The sequence below is a fragment of the Salvia miltiorrhiza genome, chromosome 2 (genome assembly GCF_028751815.1).
Source record: "Salvia miltiorrhiza cultivar Shanhuang (shh) chromosome 2, IMPLAD_Smil_shh, whole genome shotgun sequence".
Taxonomy (NCBI): Eukaryota; Viridiplantae; Streptophyta; class Magnoliopsida; order Lamiales; family Lamiaceae; genus Salvia; species Salvia miltiorrhiza.
This window is the reverse complement of record NC_080388.1, coordinates 49,505,354-49,519,911: the sequence shown is the minus strand read 5'-3', so window position 1 is coordinate 49,519,911 and position 14,558 is coordinate 49,505,354. Positions and strand designations below refer to the sequence as shown.

General features: G+C 34.0%; 1 protein-coding gene across 1 annotated transcript; it reads left to right on the top strand.

Moving 5' to 3' along the window:
* The first annotated feature begins 10,876 nt into the window (after positions 1–10,876).
* On the top strand, positions 10,877–11,380 carry LOC131009659 (protein SRC2 homolog). Its single transcript, XM_057937071.1, has one exon. It carries the CDS (start codon positions 10,877–10,879, stop codon positions 11,378–11,380), a length of 504 nt encoding a protein of 167 aa, XP_057793054.1.
* The last annotated feature ends 3,178 nt before the right edge of the window (positions 11,381–14,558 follow it).

Below are 14,558 nucleotides of genomic sequence, written 5' to 3'. Positions count from 1 at the left end.
TGTGTGTGCAACTTACCCCCTAAACTTCAAAAAATTGCACATTTAAGCCCCTCTGACCTAACTCCGTCAGTCAACGTTAGTTAGTAATTTTTTTTAATTCTAATTGTGGGGCCCACTTGTAATGTTTAATTCTCCGGCAATATTTTCATGTTTTCCAGCTATTTCTTTTCCAGTTTCTGGCAATAATAATTGCTTATCTTATCTTCTTCCGAAATTCTCCGGCAAGAAGGGACGAATCTCCCGAAAATTTGGGCAATCCTCGTTGCAAAATTTCTTCATCCCCAAAAAAGAAAAATCCCAAAAACCCTGAAATTTCCATCGGCCGATTATTTTTCTCCCCAAAACTCTCTGGCGGAACTCCGCCAACACCAGTCGCCCGCCATCGCCTCTCAAAGCCCTCTCCAGCTCGGGCATCATTCAAGCTCATCAATTAAGGGTTTTCTGAACCTAATCCCAAAATAAGTGTTCCTCTACAATTCTCTATCAATGTCGGAAAACGACCTTAAAAATTTCAGATCCACCACTCACGGCCGCTTCATCTGCCACTAAATCGGCCTGCCCATCTACAATATTTCCAATTTCCATCACCGTGAGTCACCACAACAGGCAACACCTGCAGCCACTACCTCATCTGAACGGAGAAGAACAGCTACCACTGCCTCATAACAAGCCATTATCTGCCACCCTCTTTAATCTTTCACTCATTCTCTTTCTCTCTCATGTAGATTAAAGGATCCCCGAGTTTTGCCATTGAATGGACTGCAAAATCCCTAATTCACAAATTAGGGATCAATTCTACATAAAAAGAGGAAAGAGAGGTGCTTGAGCTTGGAGTGGGCCCCACAATTAGGACGACGAGGTGCTTGAACTTGGAGAGGGGCCGCGAGAGCGCGGCAGTTGAACCCAGGCTAGGGTTTTGGGTGGGGGGAGATGCGGAGGAGAAAAAGAGAAATGAGAATGTGGCGGCGGCGGAGAGAGCGACAGCAGTGGAGATGACGAGGGTGGCGGCGACAGTTTTCCTGGGGGAAAGGGGGTGGGAGGCGGAGGAGGAGGAGAAGGAAGCATGGAGATCGTCTTCGAGTTTGTTAGTTGAGATTGGAAGCGAGGTTGTTAGAGTGGATTCTGGATCGGAAGGGGAGCAAATCGCTATAAGGGCTCACACTTCTGGGGCCTATCTGCACCTTAACCCTTGTTTTAATTCTATGTAGAGTTTAGCAGATTCTATTAAATTGTTTTATCTTTCATATACTTTATAAGTCTATAGATTGTTATAATAAAAAAAATGTCTATAAAAAACATATAATATAATAGATACAAATTGAAATAAGAAGATCTTACGCAATAAAATTTATATGCAACATGCTTGTAAATAAAACTAGCTATCCAAACTTCCTAATCATATTACATTTTCTAGAACAACAATGAAAAATGCAAACACGTTGTATACCAAAATTTGAATGTAATTAAAGAAATGACTAATTGCCTGTAAATCCATAACGTATTTCAGTATTTGGTTTTTGCACCAATTCTGAAAAAGTGACTTCTAAATCCATAACCTTTTTTTTTGTCTGATTTTAGTCCGTAATCGGTTTTTTCTTGCGCTGACGCGGGAAATGACACGGTGGCAGCCGGAATTGACACATAGGCACATTTATGACATGTGGAAAAGAAAAAAAAATTCCTCCTTCCATCGACCATCGTCTTCCCCCTTCCCCTACCCCCAAACCCTAATTCCCCCTCCCCCACCCGCTGCTGCCGCCGCCCCCTGACACCACCAACGCCCGCGCCTGTAGATGTGCAAATGGTGGTGGAGCAGCCTTAGCTTCAATCTAGTTGGAGAGAGAGAGAGAGAAGCACTGCCTCTCTCTAGATTCAACCTGCCACCACCGCCACCCTCCTCTCTCTCTCTCTCTCTCTCTCTCTCTCTCTCTCTCCCACTGTGTGTGTGTGAATAATAAAGGTGGTGGTGGCAGGAGGCGGCGCCGACGGTGGTGGCGGCGGCGGGTGGGTAGAGGAGAAATTAAGGTTTCGGGGTGGGAAGGGAAGACGAGCGGAGGGGGGACTTTTTTTATTATTTTTTGCACATGTCATAAATGTGCCTAGGTGTCAATTTCGGTTGCCACCGTGTCATTTCCGGCGTCGGCGTAAGAAAAAATCGATCACCAGACTAAAATCAAACAAAAAATAAGTTATAGATTTAGAAACTTTTTTAAAATTGGTACAAAAATCAAATACTAAAATACGTTACGGATTTACAAACAATTAGCCCTCAAATAAATGTTACATAGTCATTGATTCTCATTATGTATTCCTCATTAAATTCATCATCATTGTTATGATCCTCATTGTTACCCCCTCTTGATTCTCATCACCATTGTATCCCGGCCTCATCACTGTTATAATCCCACATGAGACTGATTATAATAAAGTTTCACACCTAACATCAGTTAAAACAGCATCTCACTTCACCAAGGAAATTCATTTGCTATCATTAATTTGCTAATATTGCAACGAAACTTTAAGTTTGACCTTCAATCACTTGAGGTTATTATTATACTTTTATGGCCTGACCTTCAATCACTTGGCAATTATCATTGCAAAAATATTTGATGGTGCGTGTATCGCCTTATTTATGACACAAATGCAGTGCAACTGCAACAGAGATTACTCACTAAATACAATGTAACAGAGTGTCATTTGAAATAAATAAAAACTGTCTCGATGCAAACTCATGTACATCGTATAACTCTAGTCGGTCTTTCTACAAATTTTTATATATTATACACGATTATGATATATGTGAAAATTATTTTCTTCTTTACAATTCTAGTAAGTTCTCATTGATCGATTGAAAAATGTCTTATATAAAAAATTGCCAAAATCACCTTTTACTGCACCGTTTTAGAACAAGGTCAATATTTGAAAGAAGAAAGCAAAAAAATTGAGAGAAAAATGAATGAAAATAGATGGGAAATTTGACATACCTAATATCTATTTTTTTCTTTCTTGTAGACGTTGACCATGGGGAGAAAATGTTAAAATCTCTCGTGTAGACATGAGATTTGTGGAGGGATTTTGTATTTATATTAGGGCACTAAAATTATATATATAGAGTCCATGACATATTAGAATCCTACAAATTTTCAATATCACCAGATTTTGATGGATATTTAAAAGTCATGATTGAACATCAACAGATTTTTAAAAAAAAATTAAATTTAAATTGAATATCTGTGGACTTTTGAAATACAATTATTTTTTAAAAATCTTAATTGAATACATCGTACAAGACTTTAGCTAGCTCAATATGCATTTTTCTTTCGAAAGGGTCATCAGTAGACATTTTTCTTAATTTGACGCAAGGAAGACAGAAAGGTGAAGAATAAGTCGACTTAATTTGAGTGTACGGAAATACTAAATGCCTTGGAATTGAATCAACATCAACACTAGGCATATTAGTTTGTAGTTGTCTTGGTCAACGACGACTAGTACTTGTGTTGACATGTTAATATATAGCTCATAGCTGTGTTGTTTTCCTCTCAACGATTTTTAATTGTGGTTCATGGTCAAGCAATTTGTTTATACAAAAATAAATAACCCCCAAAAAAGGACCTCGTATTAAATTATTGTGTTATTGATTTATGTGTGTGGTGGAGAATGGAGATATTGAGATTTGCATGTTTTCTATATTCTATTGATATTTTAGTATTCCCTTCCTCCATTAATTTAGCCTCCCTTTCACTTTTCACATTCACACACATATAAGAAAATGCAAATATTCTAAAAAAGAAAATACAAATTTTTATTTTTTTTATATTTTATACCCTTATTTATTATTTTCACATGTCATTTTCACATTTAAGTGACATACAATTAAATAAAATTAATTTAGTAAAATAATATTTTTATATAATATTAATTTAAAAGGTGGACTATATCCTTTTGAGATATCCAAAAATAAAATAAGGGACTAATTTCATGGGACGAAGGAGTTTTTTTATGTGTGTATTTTAGTTGTTCATATTATTAAATTATTAATTATATTTTAATCGAGTTTAATATACACAAATAAGTGATTTTTGAGTTTAATATACACAAATAAGTGATTTTTGGTACATGATTTAAAGAGTTGGATGTGAAATATGTATTTTGATTCAATATTCAAAAGTTATACTCATCATTTCATATAAAATTATTTGTGTGTTACAAATATAAAATTGTCAAGAGAGATATATTAGTGAATTTTTTTCTATAAACTTTTTGAGTCTGACTAGTGTGATGGGTTAACTTGAAAACCAAAAATTTATGATTAGAATTGAAAATTTATAAGTCGAAAAAATTTCAATCCAAACAACCCGCAACTCGTATAGCCCACAATCTCAATAGGGATGCCCCAAAATCCGGTGATTTGATCCGGTTGACATCCCTATCATACCCCAACTTACCAAAAGACTCTTTAACTAAAAGCAAAAAAATAAAATTTTGGTGCATATTAACTACATGATCTCAAATGGTGGTCGCTGACTTTAAGTCTTGAAGAAACGCAAAATGTCGTGAATTATATCCCAGATCTAGCAAAACATCATCCTATCGTGAACGTGATAGAGTGCAGTAATTATCCTAGTTTCAGGCCAAGCTAAGGTTTCTCTCAACGGAGAAAGAGGAACCAACAAGAAAACCATCTTATAAACTATTTGAGGGGTGTTTGGTTGGACTTATAAACTTTTTAGGAGCTCTTGAAACATGTTATAAGCTTAGTTTCTAAAATAAGCTTAATGAAACACCCTCTAATCTAATTTAGTTATGAAATGATCACAAGTACCAGTAGAGTGAATACAAGCTTACATTGTATTGACTATTCAGTTTGGAATAATAATATAATGAAATAAATGGTTCAAAAAAATTAACAAATTAAATATGAGCATGCATCCAATTACTAGTGCCGTCAACATTTTTTTGTTTTTTGGTTTTTGGTGTCAAACAGAAAATGAGTGTAGTCGGAAAGTGTAGGAGAAGGTGAATTGTCCACGACGCTTGCCATGCTTCAGCACGTCCATAGTGAGTGTGACTGTCTCCTTATGAGACTCAATCCACGTTTCCAAAAGTTGTTTTAGACATATTTCATTTTCACCGATGCACCAGTGAACTCCCACACTTCTCTTATAACACACACGCACCGTGAGTTTCCCGCCCCTTTGGAGAACCGATGGGGTTATAGAGTAGTGCTTGTCAAAGTTCCACCTCGGATTCGTCCCCCCCGCCACGTCAGCCTCACTTTTCTCCACTTCGCCTCCGTCGAGTCGAACCTCGGCGTGCACTTTGATCGGCCGCCCGCTCCACCGCCGGGGGCATTCAAGATTGTCGGCGGAAACAACACGTAAATCCAAATATTTCGCATCTTTCAACTCTGTGCTTGGTGTGTGGGGCATAACTCTTGAATTGTGGTGCAACTTTTCCATTGTTTTGTTTCGACTGTTGGCTTTGTGTTATGTAAATTGATTTTCTTGGAGAAGCTATACATCTTCTTCCACCTATATATATACTACTAGCAAGGAAGTAGCTGGCTAGGATACGATTCGTTCAAAAATTAATGAAAAGATTCCACTTCCCTTGGTCATATTCTATTTTGTTGGGTTGACTAAATCAAGTCTTCGTCTAATGACTAAATATATACTTTCTAGATATACTCATATAAAAAGTGTCTCAGCCACAAAATATAAATTGCCTATTTTATCCTCGTTAATTACATATTTTATTTTAAAACAAGTTTGTAGCCTGATCCAGGGCCGTCTCTGAGGGCGGGCCAGCATGGGCGACCGCCCAGGGCCCATCATTTTTGGGGGCCCAAAATTTTTTATATTCTCTTATATATACTATTATTATTATTGGCCTAACTTTCTTCTTGTGTATACTATTAGCATTGAATAAAAAAAAATGAGGCCCAAAAAATTTCATCCTGAATAATTTTGGGGCCCCCAAAAATTATAAGGACTAATATCATTTTTTGTGTATACTATGCGCATTGACTCTATCATGAAACAATTAGAAGGTCTAATATCTAATACAAGTTTGACTATTGCTAAGAGTTTTGCATCTAATATGAATATGGAGCCAATATTTTTAATAAAATGTCATTTAGAATTTGAATATTTTGTAGTTTTTGTGGACATAACGATTACTTCTTTAAAATGTAGATTTAAAGAAATGAAATCATTTGATCATATATTTGGTTTTTCATTTGATTCGAAAACTTTAAAATTTTTGGATAGTGAAAAATTAAGACATTAATGTGTTAATTTTAAATCTACTTTTACTCATTATATGAGTTAGATGATTTATTTATTGAATTAAAAATATTACAAATGAAATTATCAAATAAAATAACTTCAACTATTGAAATTCTTGAATTTATGAAAATTACAGATTGTTATCCAAATGTTGCAATATTGTTAACTATGTCTGTAACAGTAGCTTCGGCTGAGAAGAGTTTATGGAAGTTAAAATTATTGAAGACATATTTAAAAACGTCGATATGGCAAAAAAGATTAAATAGTTTAGCAATTTTTTATATTAAAAAATATATCTTAAAAAATATTGAAACAAATGTTCTTATAGATGACTTTGCAAGTAAAAAAGGCGAGAATAAGTCATTTTTTTATAATTATTAATATATTTTTTACCGAAATATTATAATATGACTTTAAAAAAAATGTTTTTTTGTGTTGTTATGATGGTGAATAGAGGGTCCATTTTTATCGTTTCGCCCTGGGCCCATTTTTCGTCAGAAACGGCCCTGGCCTGATCCTACCCTTTAATAAGAAATAAAAAATAATTTATAAATATAAAGAAATGAAGAGTGGTACACGTGGTACACACTATATTTTGGGACAGAGGATCCCATTTGCTTTAATTATGTGCTTCATTAGTTCATTTTAAATAATCATCTCAATGAATGTATACACAATTGAGTGAAGAGAGTTTTAAAAGATTGATATCTTAGTGAGGTTGCTAATCTAGATATGTATTTATGTTTAATCGTATTAGATTGGTAGTCTAAATTTTAGACGAGTTCTATACTTTTCTCTTTAGTGGTGCTTAGATCGTTGGATTTTCGTCTCATAAAAGCGAGGCTCAGTTTTAGGGGATAATCTTGTGGTCTTAAGTTAAAATTTCTCAAAGTGACTTTCCCTATTTAAATTCAGTCATTTTCTTATTTCAGTAAGAATTTAATTAACTTGAGAGGAATGTGTTTCTCGAATTCAGGTAAAGGGACTCTATTAGTGTATGTAATGTTGTCCACGGACTGGGAATGATCGGTTTCGCATGAACCAGTCTGCCTGAGTACGGAGAAGGTTTTGGACCGAGCTCGAAACTAGCGGTTTAGGATCCGGTTCGAACCTCCAATTTTCAAGCCTAAATCAGTGGATTTCTTTTAATATTTAGTTTGATCGTTTTAGTGTTGTGTATATTTTTACTTTGTAATTACATAAATAATTTACTACATTAAATTTAATTTAATTGTTGCCTCCTCCGACCTCGGCGCTTTCATCGTCTATTCGGCGATTCTTCAATAGCAGCAGCTGCCAACACCTCCTAGTGTACCGATGAAGGACGGACACACATGTCGTTGAAGGTAGATTTCCAATAAAAGAAAATTCTAAACCCTAAACCATATAAACTCAAACCCGCTCAGTCAATTGGTCGGTTTCATTTTCTATTTTTTCGAATTTAATATTTTGTTGTTTCTTCTCTGCTTCTTGCCCCAAAGCGCAAAATTATATCTACTAATGTTCGAAGCGGAGATGAATTACAGAAACCCTCGAAGATGCCGAAACCCTCTCGTGCACAGGACTTTTGCATATAGTTGAACACAAAAACGTATATACAAAACACAAATATGCATAATTTTACATACAAAAAATATGTATGATGTTGCCACGTCGCCTTGTGCAGTGCATATTTGTGTTTGACTATATGCATTTTTGTTTGCAATGTTATGCATATTTGTGTTTATATATATGCATATTTGTGTTCAATATATGCATAATTAAGGCGGCGAACGGTGGGCAGCAATGAGAGGTACATGATGGTTCGTCTAACGCAATGCATATTTTTGTGTGTAATGTTATGCATATTTGTGTTCAATTATATGCATAATCAAGGTTTTCACCCAGTGAACAAAATAAAAAATTAAACAATTTTTTTTAATATCAAAAATATATTTTCTCGTTTTATCTATGTGTGTATTTTGCCTTGAAATTTGAAATTCTATACCACGTATCGCTTTCTTAGTGCATCACATATACACAGTGTGTGATTCAAATTTAATTAGTAATGTTAGTAATTAATATTGGTTATGCATGCCCCACAATTCCCTCAAAAATTAATGAAAGGATTCAACTTGGTCATATTCTATTTTATGCATGACTTGTGTAAGTGTTGGCTAAATCAAGTCTTGGCATGATGACTACATCAAGATCAAATTGGCTCTAAAAAAGTGATCGAAACGAGTTTGTAAACTCATTCACTACTTCAACTTGGACGTACCACTTGAAACAGGAAGAATTATAAGATATTAGGGCTATCGCTTCCGAATATAACCAGATCTAGTTTATGGAAGTTTGATAATTACTTTAAGATTAAAATAGGGCACGCATAACCAGTTGGGGTATTTAATAATGGTTTGGTTCGAGCCATCATGTTTGATGGAGAAAGATTCTCTTGCAACTTCTTCGTAATTTCTCTCCACTAATCATATCCAAAATTGTAACAAACTAATTAATTAAAGTATGAAAACTCAATTATTAATAGTCTTGAAATCTATATATATTATAAAAGCACAAATTCTCCTTTACATTCGAATGTACAGTGCGGTCGATCCGATTCGGACCGCGATTTATTACAATCTGGCTCGCATGATCCATTTTTTTTACGAATCTTTCTATGTCCATCTCAAAAGTATCATCTGCATGCATTAATTAAAAGTGTTATTTGTAATATGTAATCATCTATTTTTATGTAAAGTATAATTTAATTTAAAAAAATACGATCAATTGCATAAATATCATTTGCATACATTAAAAATATCATTTTATGTTATTAGAAATGACTTTTGTAATGTGGAGTATTATTTATTTCAATACAAACTACTACTCCCTCCGTCCGTAAAAATTATGACCTTATTACCATATTAGGACGTCCCTGAAAATTGTGACCTTTTCTTATTAGGAAATAACCTCACAAACTTTTTCTCTCACTATTTACAAAAAAGCGTGGAATCCAATATTCACTCAAACACAACTACCACATTTTTTCTTCAAACTCATGTCATCTCCACTAGGTCACAATTTTTAGGGACGGAGGGAGTATTTTCTTTTACAAAAATTATCATTTGTGAAATATCGTTTGTATTTAATAAAAGTGTCGTTTATTGTTAGTAAAAGTATCATATACATGGGTTGGACATTAAAAATATGGACGGAAAAGAAATAAGGTCTGGTCTGGCAGATTCGTCTGCACCATGCGGACGAACATACAGGAGATTAGCTCTTATAAAAGAGCATTGTCAATTTTCGGCTTCCACCTCATCAATTCCGGCTGCCATCGTGTCATTTTCGGCGCTCGGCGTAAGAAAAAATCGATCACCAGACAAAAACAAGACAAAATGAAAGGTTATGTATTTTAGAGCCAGACTTTTCAAAATAGGAGCAAAAATCAATTCCGTGTAAACGTTATGGATTTACAGGCAATTATCCATATATATGTATATATTTATTTATAATAAATTTAAACATACATTATGGTGTTTTATATTTTAATAATTATTTAGGTAGTAGTGTTCATTAGAACCCTGTATCCACGTAGATTTATTTTGTAAATTTAATAATTTAGAATTACTATAGAAAGGATTCATTTAATAGTTTTATTATAAAACTTTTAAATGAAACTTTTATTAGAAGTTTGATTTTGCTAGAATCCTTGGAATTAAAATTAATTATGTAAAGATGAAACTTACAAAATAAACATGAATATCATACCAATCTTCGTTTTTGGTCGGGTTTGTTCTCTAATGACGATAAAATTGAGTGATGCTTAATTAATTAAATTCAATTTTATATTAAATCGAAATGATTTTTTTTATGAGTTTATAAGATTATACTTTTTAGAAATTTTCCAATAACTAGTTCAAAAAGTATATTAAAATGATAAATTTCACTATAAAATTGAAATAAAAATATAAATTTATATTCATAAAAAATTATTTATTATACTCCCTCCGTCCACAAAATGAGTACCTATTTGTGGACGGCACGGGTTTTAAGAAATGTATGGAGTGTAGTGTGAATAGTTTAAGGGTCCCACTTTTTGAGTATATTAATTAAAGAGATGTGTGGGGTACACTTGCCAAAAAGGGAAATGAGTACTTATTTCGTGGATGGACGAAAAAGGAAATATGGGTACTCATTTCGTAGGCGGAGGGAGTATTAATTTTGTTTATGTGTGAATGCACGTCACTTGTACTATTATACGAAAAATACACCTAGTAAGCATTTTGTTTAAATTAAATTATAAATTACAATTTGCCAATAGGTAGGAAAGACACAAAGAAAGAAGAAGAATGAGTCGCCTCAGTCTGATTTAATTTGACTGCATAGTAATACGACATCGCTTCAATGCTAATGCTAATGCATATGAAGTTTCCTGTAAATTTATTGCACCAAGTGAACATAATTACTCTCATCTCATTAATCATACTGACATATATATATATACAGTGGCTATGCAACATATATCCAACAAGCACAACTTCATATATATTTTTAATAATTCCAACAAAACCCCTCAGCGAAAACATCATATACTATTTGTGAACAAGATGGAGTGCAGAAAATTAGAAATAATCCTTGTTTCAGCCGACGATCTTCCAAACATCCGGAGCTTTGGGAAGATGAAAGTGTATGCGGAGATTTCCCTCAACGGGAAATCCGAAACCAGCAAGAGAACCACCGTGGACCTGGCCGGAGAGACAAACCCTAAATGGAACTTCCCCCTGGATTACACGGTGAATGAGGCGTCGCTGCGGACACCGGGGCTGGAGCTGGTGGTGAAGCTCTTCTGTCAGAGGACTCTGGGAGACAGGTACATTGGTGAAGTCAAAATATCTGTCAAGAGTCTTTTCGACTCCGGACCTAGGGTTGAAAATGCCTTGACCTACGCTGTGGGCACCGGAGATGGGAAGCTTAACATTTTGTACAGTTTTGGAAACACGTTTATGGTGCCGGAGCCCTCCTTTTGGAAGAAGGCGCTTGAGGTCGGGCTCGTAGTCATGGTACGAGGGACGTGGTTCCTTTTGACCGGAGACATCGGCGATTTCTCATGACGGCGAGATTCCGGCTGGGATGTTGAACTTGGTTAATGTTGTTGTATCATGTCAACGCAATTGTTATTATAGTGTCCATCTTATTTAGTGATTAATGTTGAGATCAAAAGTTTCTTGTTCAAATTCACTGTTACGAGGTCTTTCAAATTACTCCCACCATCCAAGAAAGATGTCCTAAGAGAGTGACATAGGGTTTAAGAAAATTTGTGTTGTTTATTTAATGAATGGAGAAATATGATTCACAAATTAAAAAAAGTGGACAAAGTTAATATTTAAGTTAGTGAGTGGAGAAAGAAGCCCACAAATTATTATTAAAAATAGATTATAGTTACATCTTTTTGTGAACTAATTAAAATGACAAATTAAGACATCTTTTCGTGGATAGAAGGAGTATTTATTCCTCCTAAAAACCAAACAACTTGTTTTATAATTTCTAGATTATTGAGCTGGTAATCAGTGGTAACAGTGTCCACCTTGTTCTTTAGTAGTAGTTTCATTTTCACTACTGAATTTATTCATAATTTTTTTTGATTTTGGTTAAGTTGATAGCCCCAAAACAAAAGTAAATTAATTAATTAATAATGGTATGTGATACCCCCAAGACCCAGTTTTGGTCATATTCTATTTGTAATTTGGCTGACTTTTATATATATATGATATTTGATACGTGCATGTGCACTGCTGTTGATAGATCGAGCCGGCCTTGGCCATTTCACTTTATAAAAGTGAATACTAATGAGTTTATTAAGTCACCCACTAGTCAGAGATATATATAATTAAAAGCTAGTTTCTTATATATATGATATATATATATATATATATATATATATCCGGATGCACAATGCGTCCGTATATACATGGGATGTATACATATATATAGGGCTGTCTAATTGCTTATTAGATTTTGGATAATTCGTTAACCGAACCGAAATTTTCGGGTTTGGGTATCCAATAACCGAATTTTTTGGGTATCGGTTGAGTTTCGGGTATCATTTTTAGAAAAATTTTGGGTATCGGTTAACCCAATAACCGAAACGGGTTAACCGAAATAACCGAAAATTATTTAATAAATTATTTAATATATATATATATTATATTTTAATTATTAATTCATTAATTAATTTATTTTTTATTTAAAAATCGAGTCTTAGCTAAAATAAAATTATGATATGTTTAAAGTTTAAGAATAAGCTTTAGTCTAGTAGATAAGTTTCTTTGTGTATTTTCTAGAGACTAAGGTTCAAATCCTTTATCTGGCAAATTATTTGAATTTTAATTTTTTAAATGGGTATTTCGGATACCCAAATAATCGAATCGGGTAACCGAAGCGGTTATTGGGTAACCGAACACCTAAAACGGTTCGGGAACAGTTAGTGAAATATTGCAATTTCGGGTTCGAATAACCGAAAATTCGGGTATGGGTAACCGAACCCGAACCGATCGACAGCCCTACATATATATATTCATCTTGTTCAAATTTTTTTTGACTTGGGGGAGTTGGGGAGGGGGAGAGGGTTTGACCATGGGACCTCACTGTTCACACACAGGAGGTCGCACCGCTTGGTGTCCCCTTCGGGACTTCATCTTGCTCAATTAGTACACTCAAGTGCCTTGTATACACAAGATTGCTTGTTTGCATTATATTTAATCATTTTTATGTTTGGTCTGATTTGTTCAATTTGGTCTGGTTGGTCGCAGGTTCGAGCCCCACAAGCATCATGGTTTTTTTTAAATTTAATTTAAAATATTACGTTGTTTGTATTAAAAGTGTCATTTGAATTAATTAAAAGTGTCATTTGTAATGTATCATTTATTTTAATAAAAACAAATGATACATTACAGATTACATTTTTAATAAAAAAAATAATACCTTTAATTTATGCAAATGATATTTCATAAATGATACATTTTATAAAAATAAAGAATATATTGCAAATGACACTTTTAATAATAGAAAGTGATAATATAATGCATATATGTGAAAGAAGTGGCTCTAAGGTGGGGCTCACCCTCACCTGTACTGCTGTACAAAGGCACCAATATTTTGTAGTTGCTCTAACATAGCAGCCGGACTTATCATTAAAGCGCTGTCAAAAAATCGACTCCGCAATATTTTGAGGCCTCATCGATAGAATCTTAGGCCTTTGCTACAGAGACTGGAAAGGCTAAAGTTCAGTCCAATAATGTTTACGCAAGTCAGTCTCCTTCTCTTCGACCATACTCACGAAACGTGCTAGGCTGCTGCACCTACATAATGTTTTCACGCCAATGGCTTTAATTACTGCATATTTGTTCATGATAAACAATCAGATCAAATGCTCTACGTTTAATAAACAAGCTAGCATATCGAGAGCTGACGTGTATTAGTTAATTTAACTCACATCATTGACACGTCTCAATTTCAAATATCCTTGAACTTTCTTAACAATCGTACTTTCTCACATTTAACTATTTATGGGTCCCATTGTCATAATATCCACTTTTTTCACATCACACACAATATATATACTCCCTCCGTCCCACCCAAGATGCAACATTTTCCTTTTTGGGCCATCCCAACCAAGATGCTACATTCTTTATTTGGCAAAAACTAACACTAATTAAATATTTTCTTATTACATTCTCTCTCCTACTTTATCACTTTTTTATTTTCTCTTTCTTACTTTATCACTAATTAAATATTTTCTTATTACATTCTCTCTCCTACTTTATCACTTTATTACTTCTTCTCTCCTACTTTATCACTCCTTAATATATGACTCCTTAAATCTTGTGCCCAAAAGCAATGTTGCGTCTTGAGTGGGACGGAGGGAGTATTATACTATATATATTTGTGTTTATATTTAATTTTAATAAAATTAATACTTTAGTCAAAGCATATGAACTTTAGCAAAAAAAAATATATCATATTTATATTTAACTTTAATAAGTAACAACGTATATGAAATTTAGCGAAAGAAAAAAACTGAAAGCAAAACATGGCAAGTCATATTTCAAACAAAAAAAATGTCATACTTGAAAGCAATTAAAAATTCATTGAACAATGAAAAATGTTTGATAAAAGAAAAAAAAGTGATAAGTGGGCCCAATATCATGCGTGCTTCTTTGGAAGCAATTTTACTTATTCTCTCTCCTTCTTTCTCCATTTAACTTTTCCCACAACAATGCTTCCTCTGCC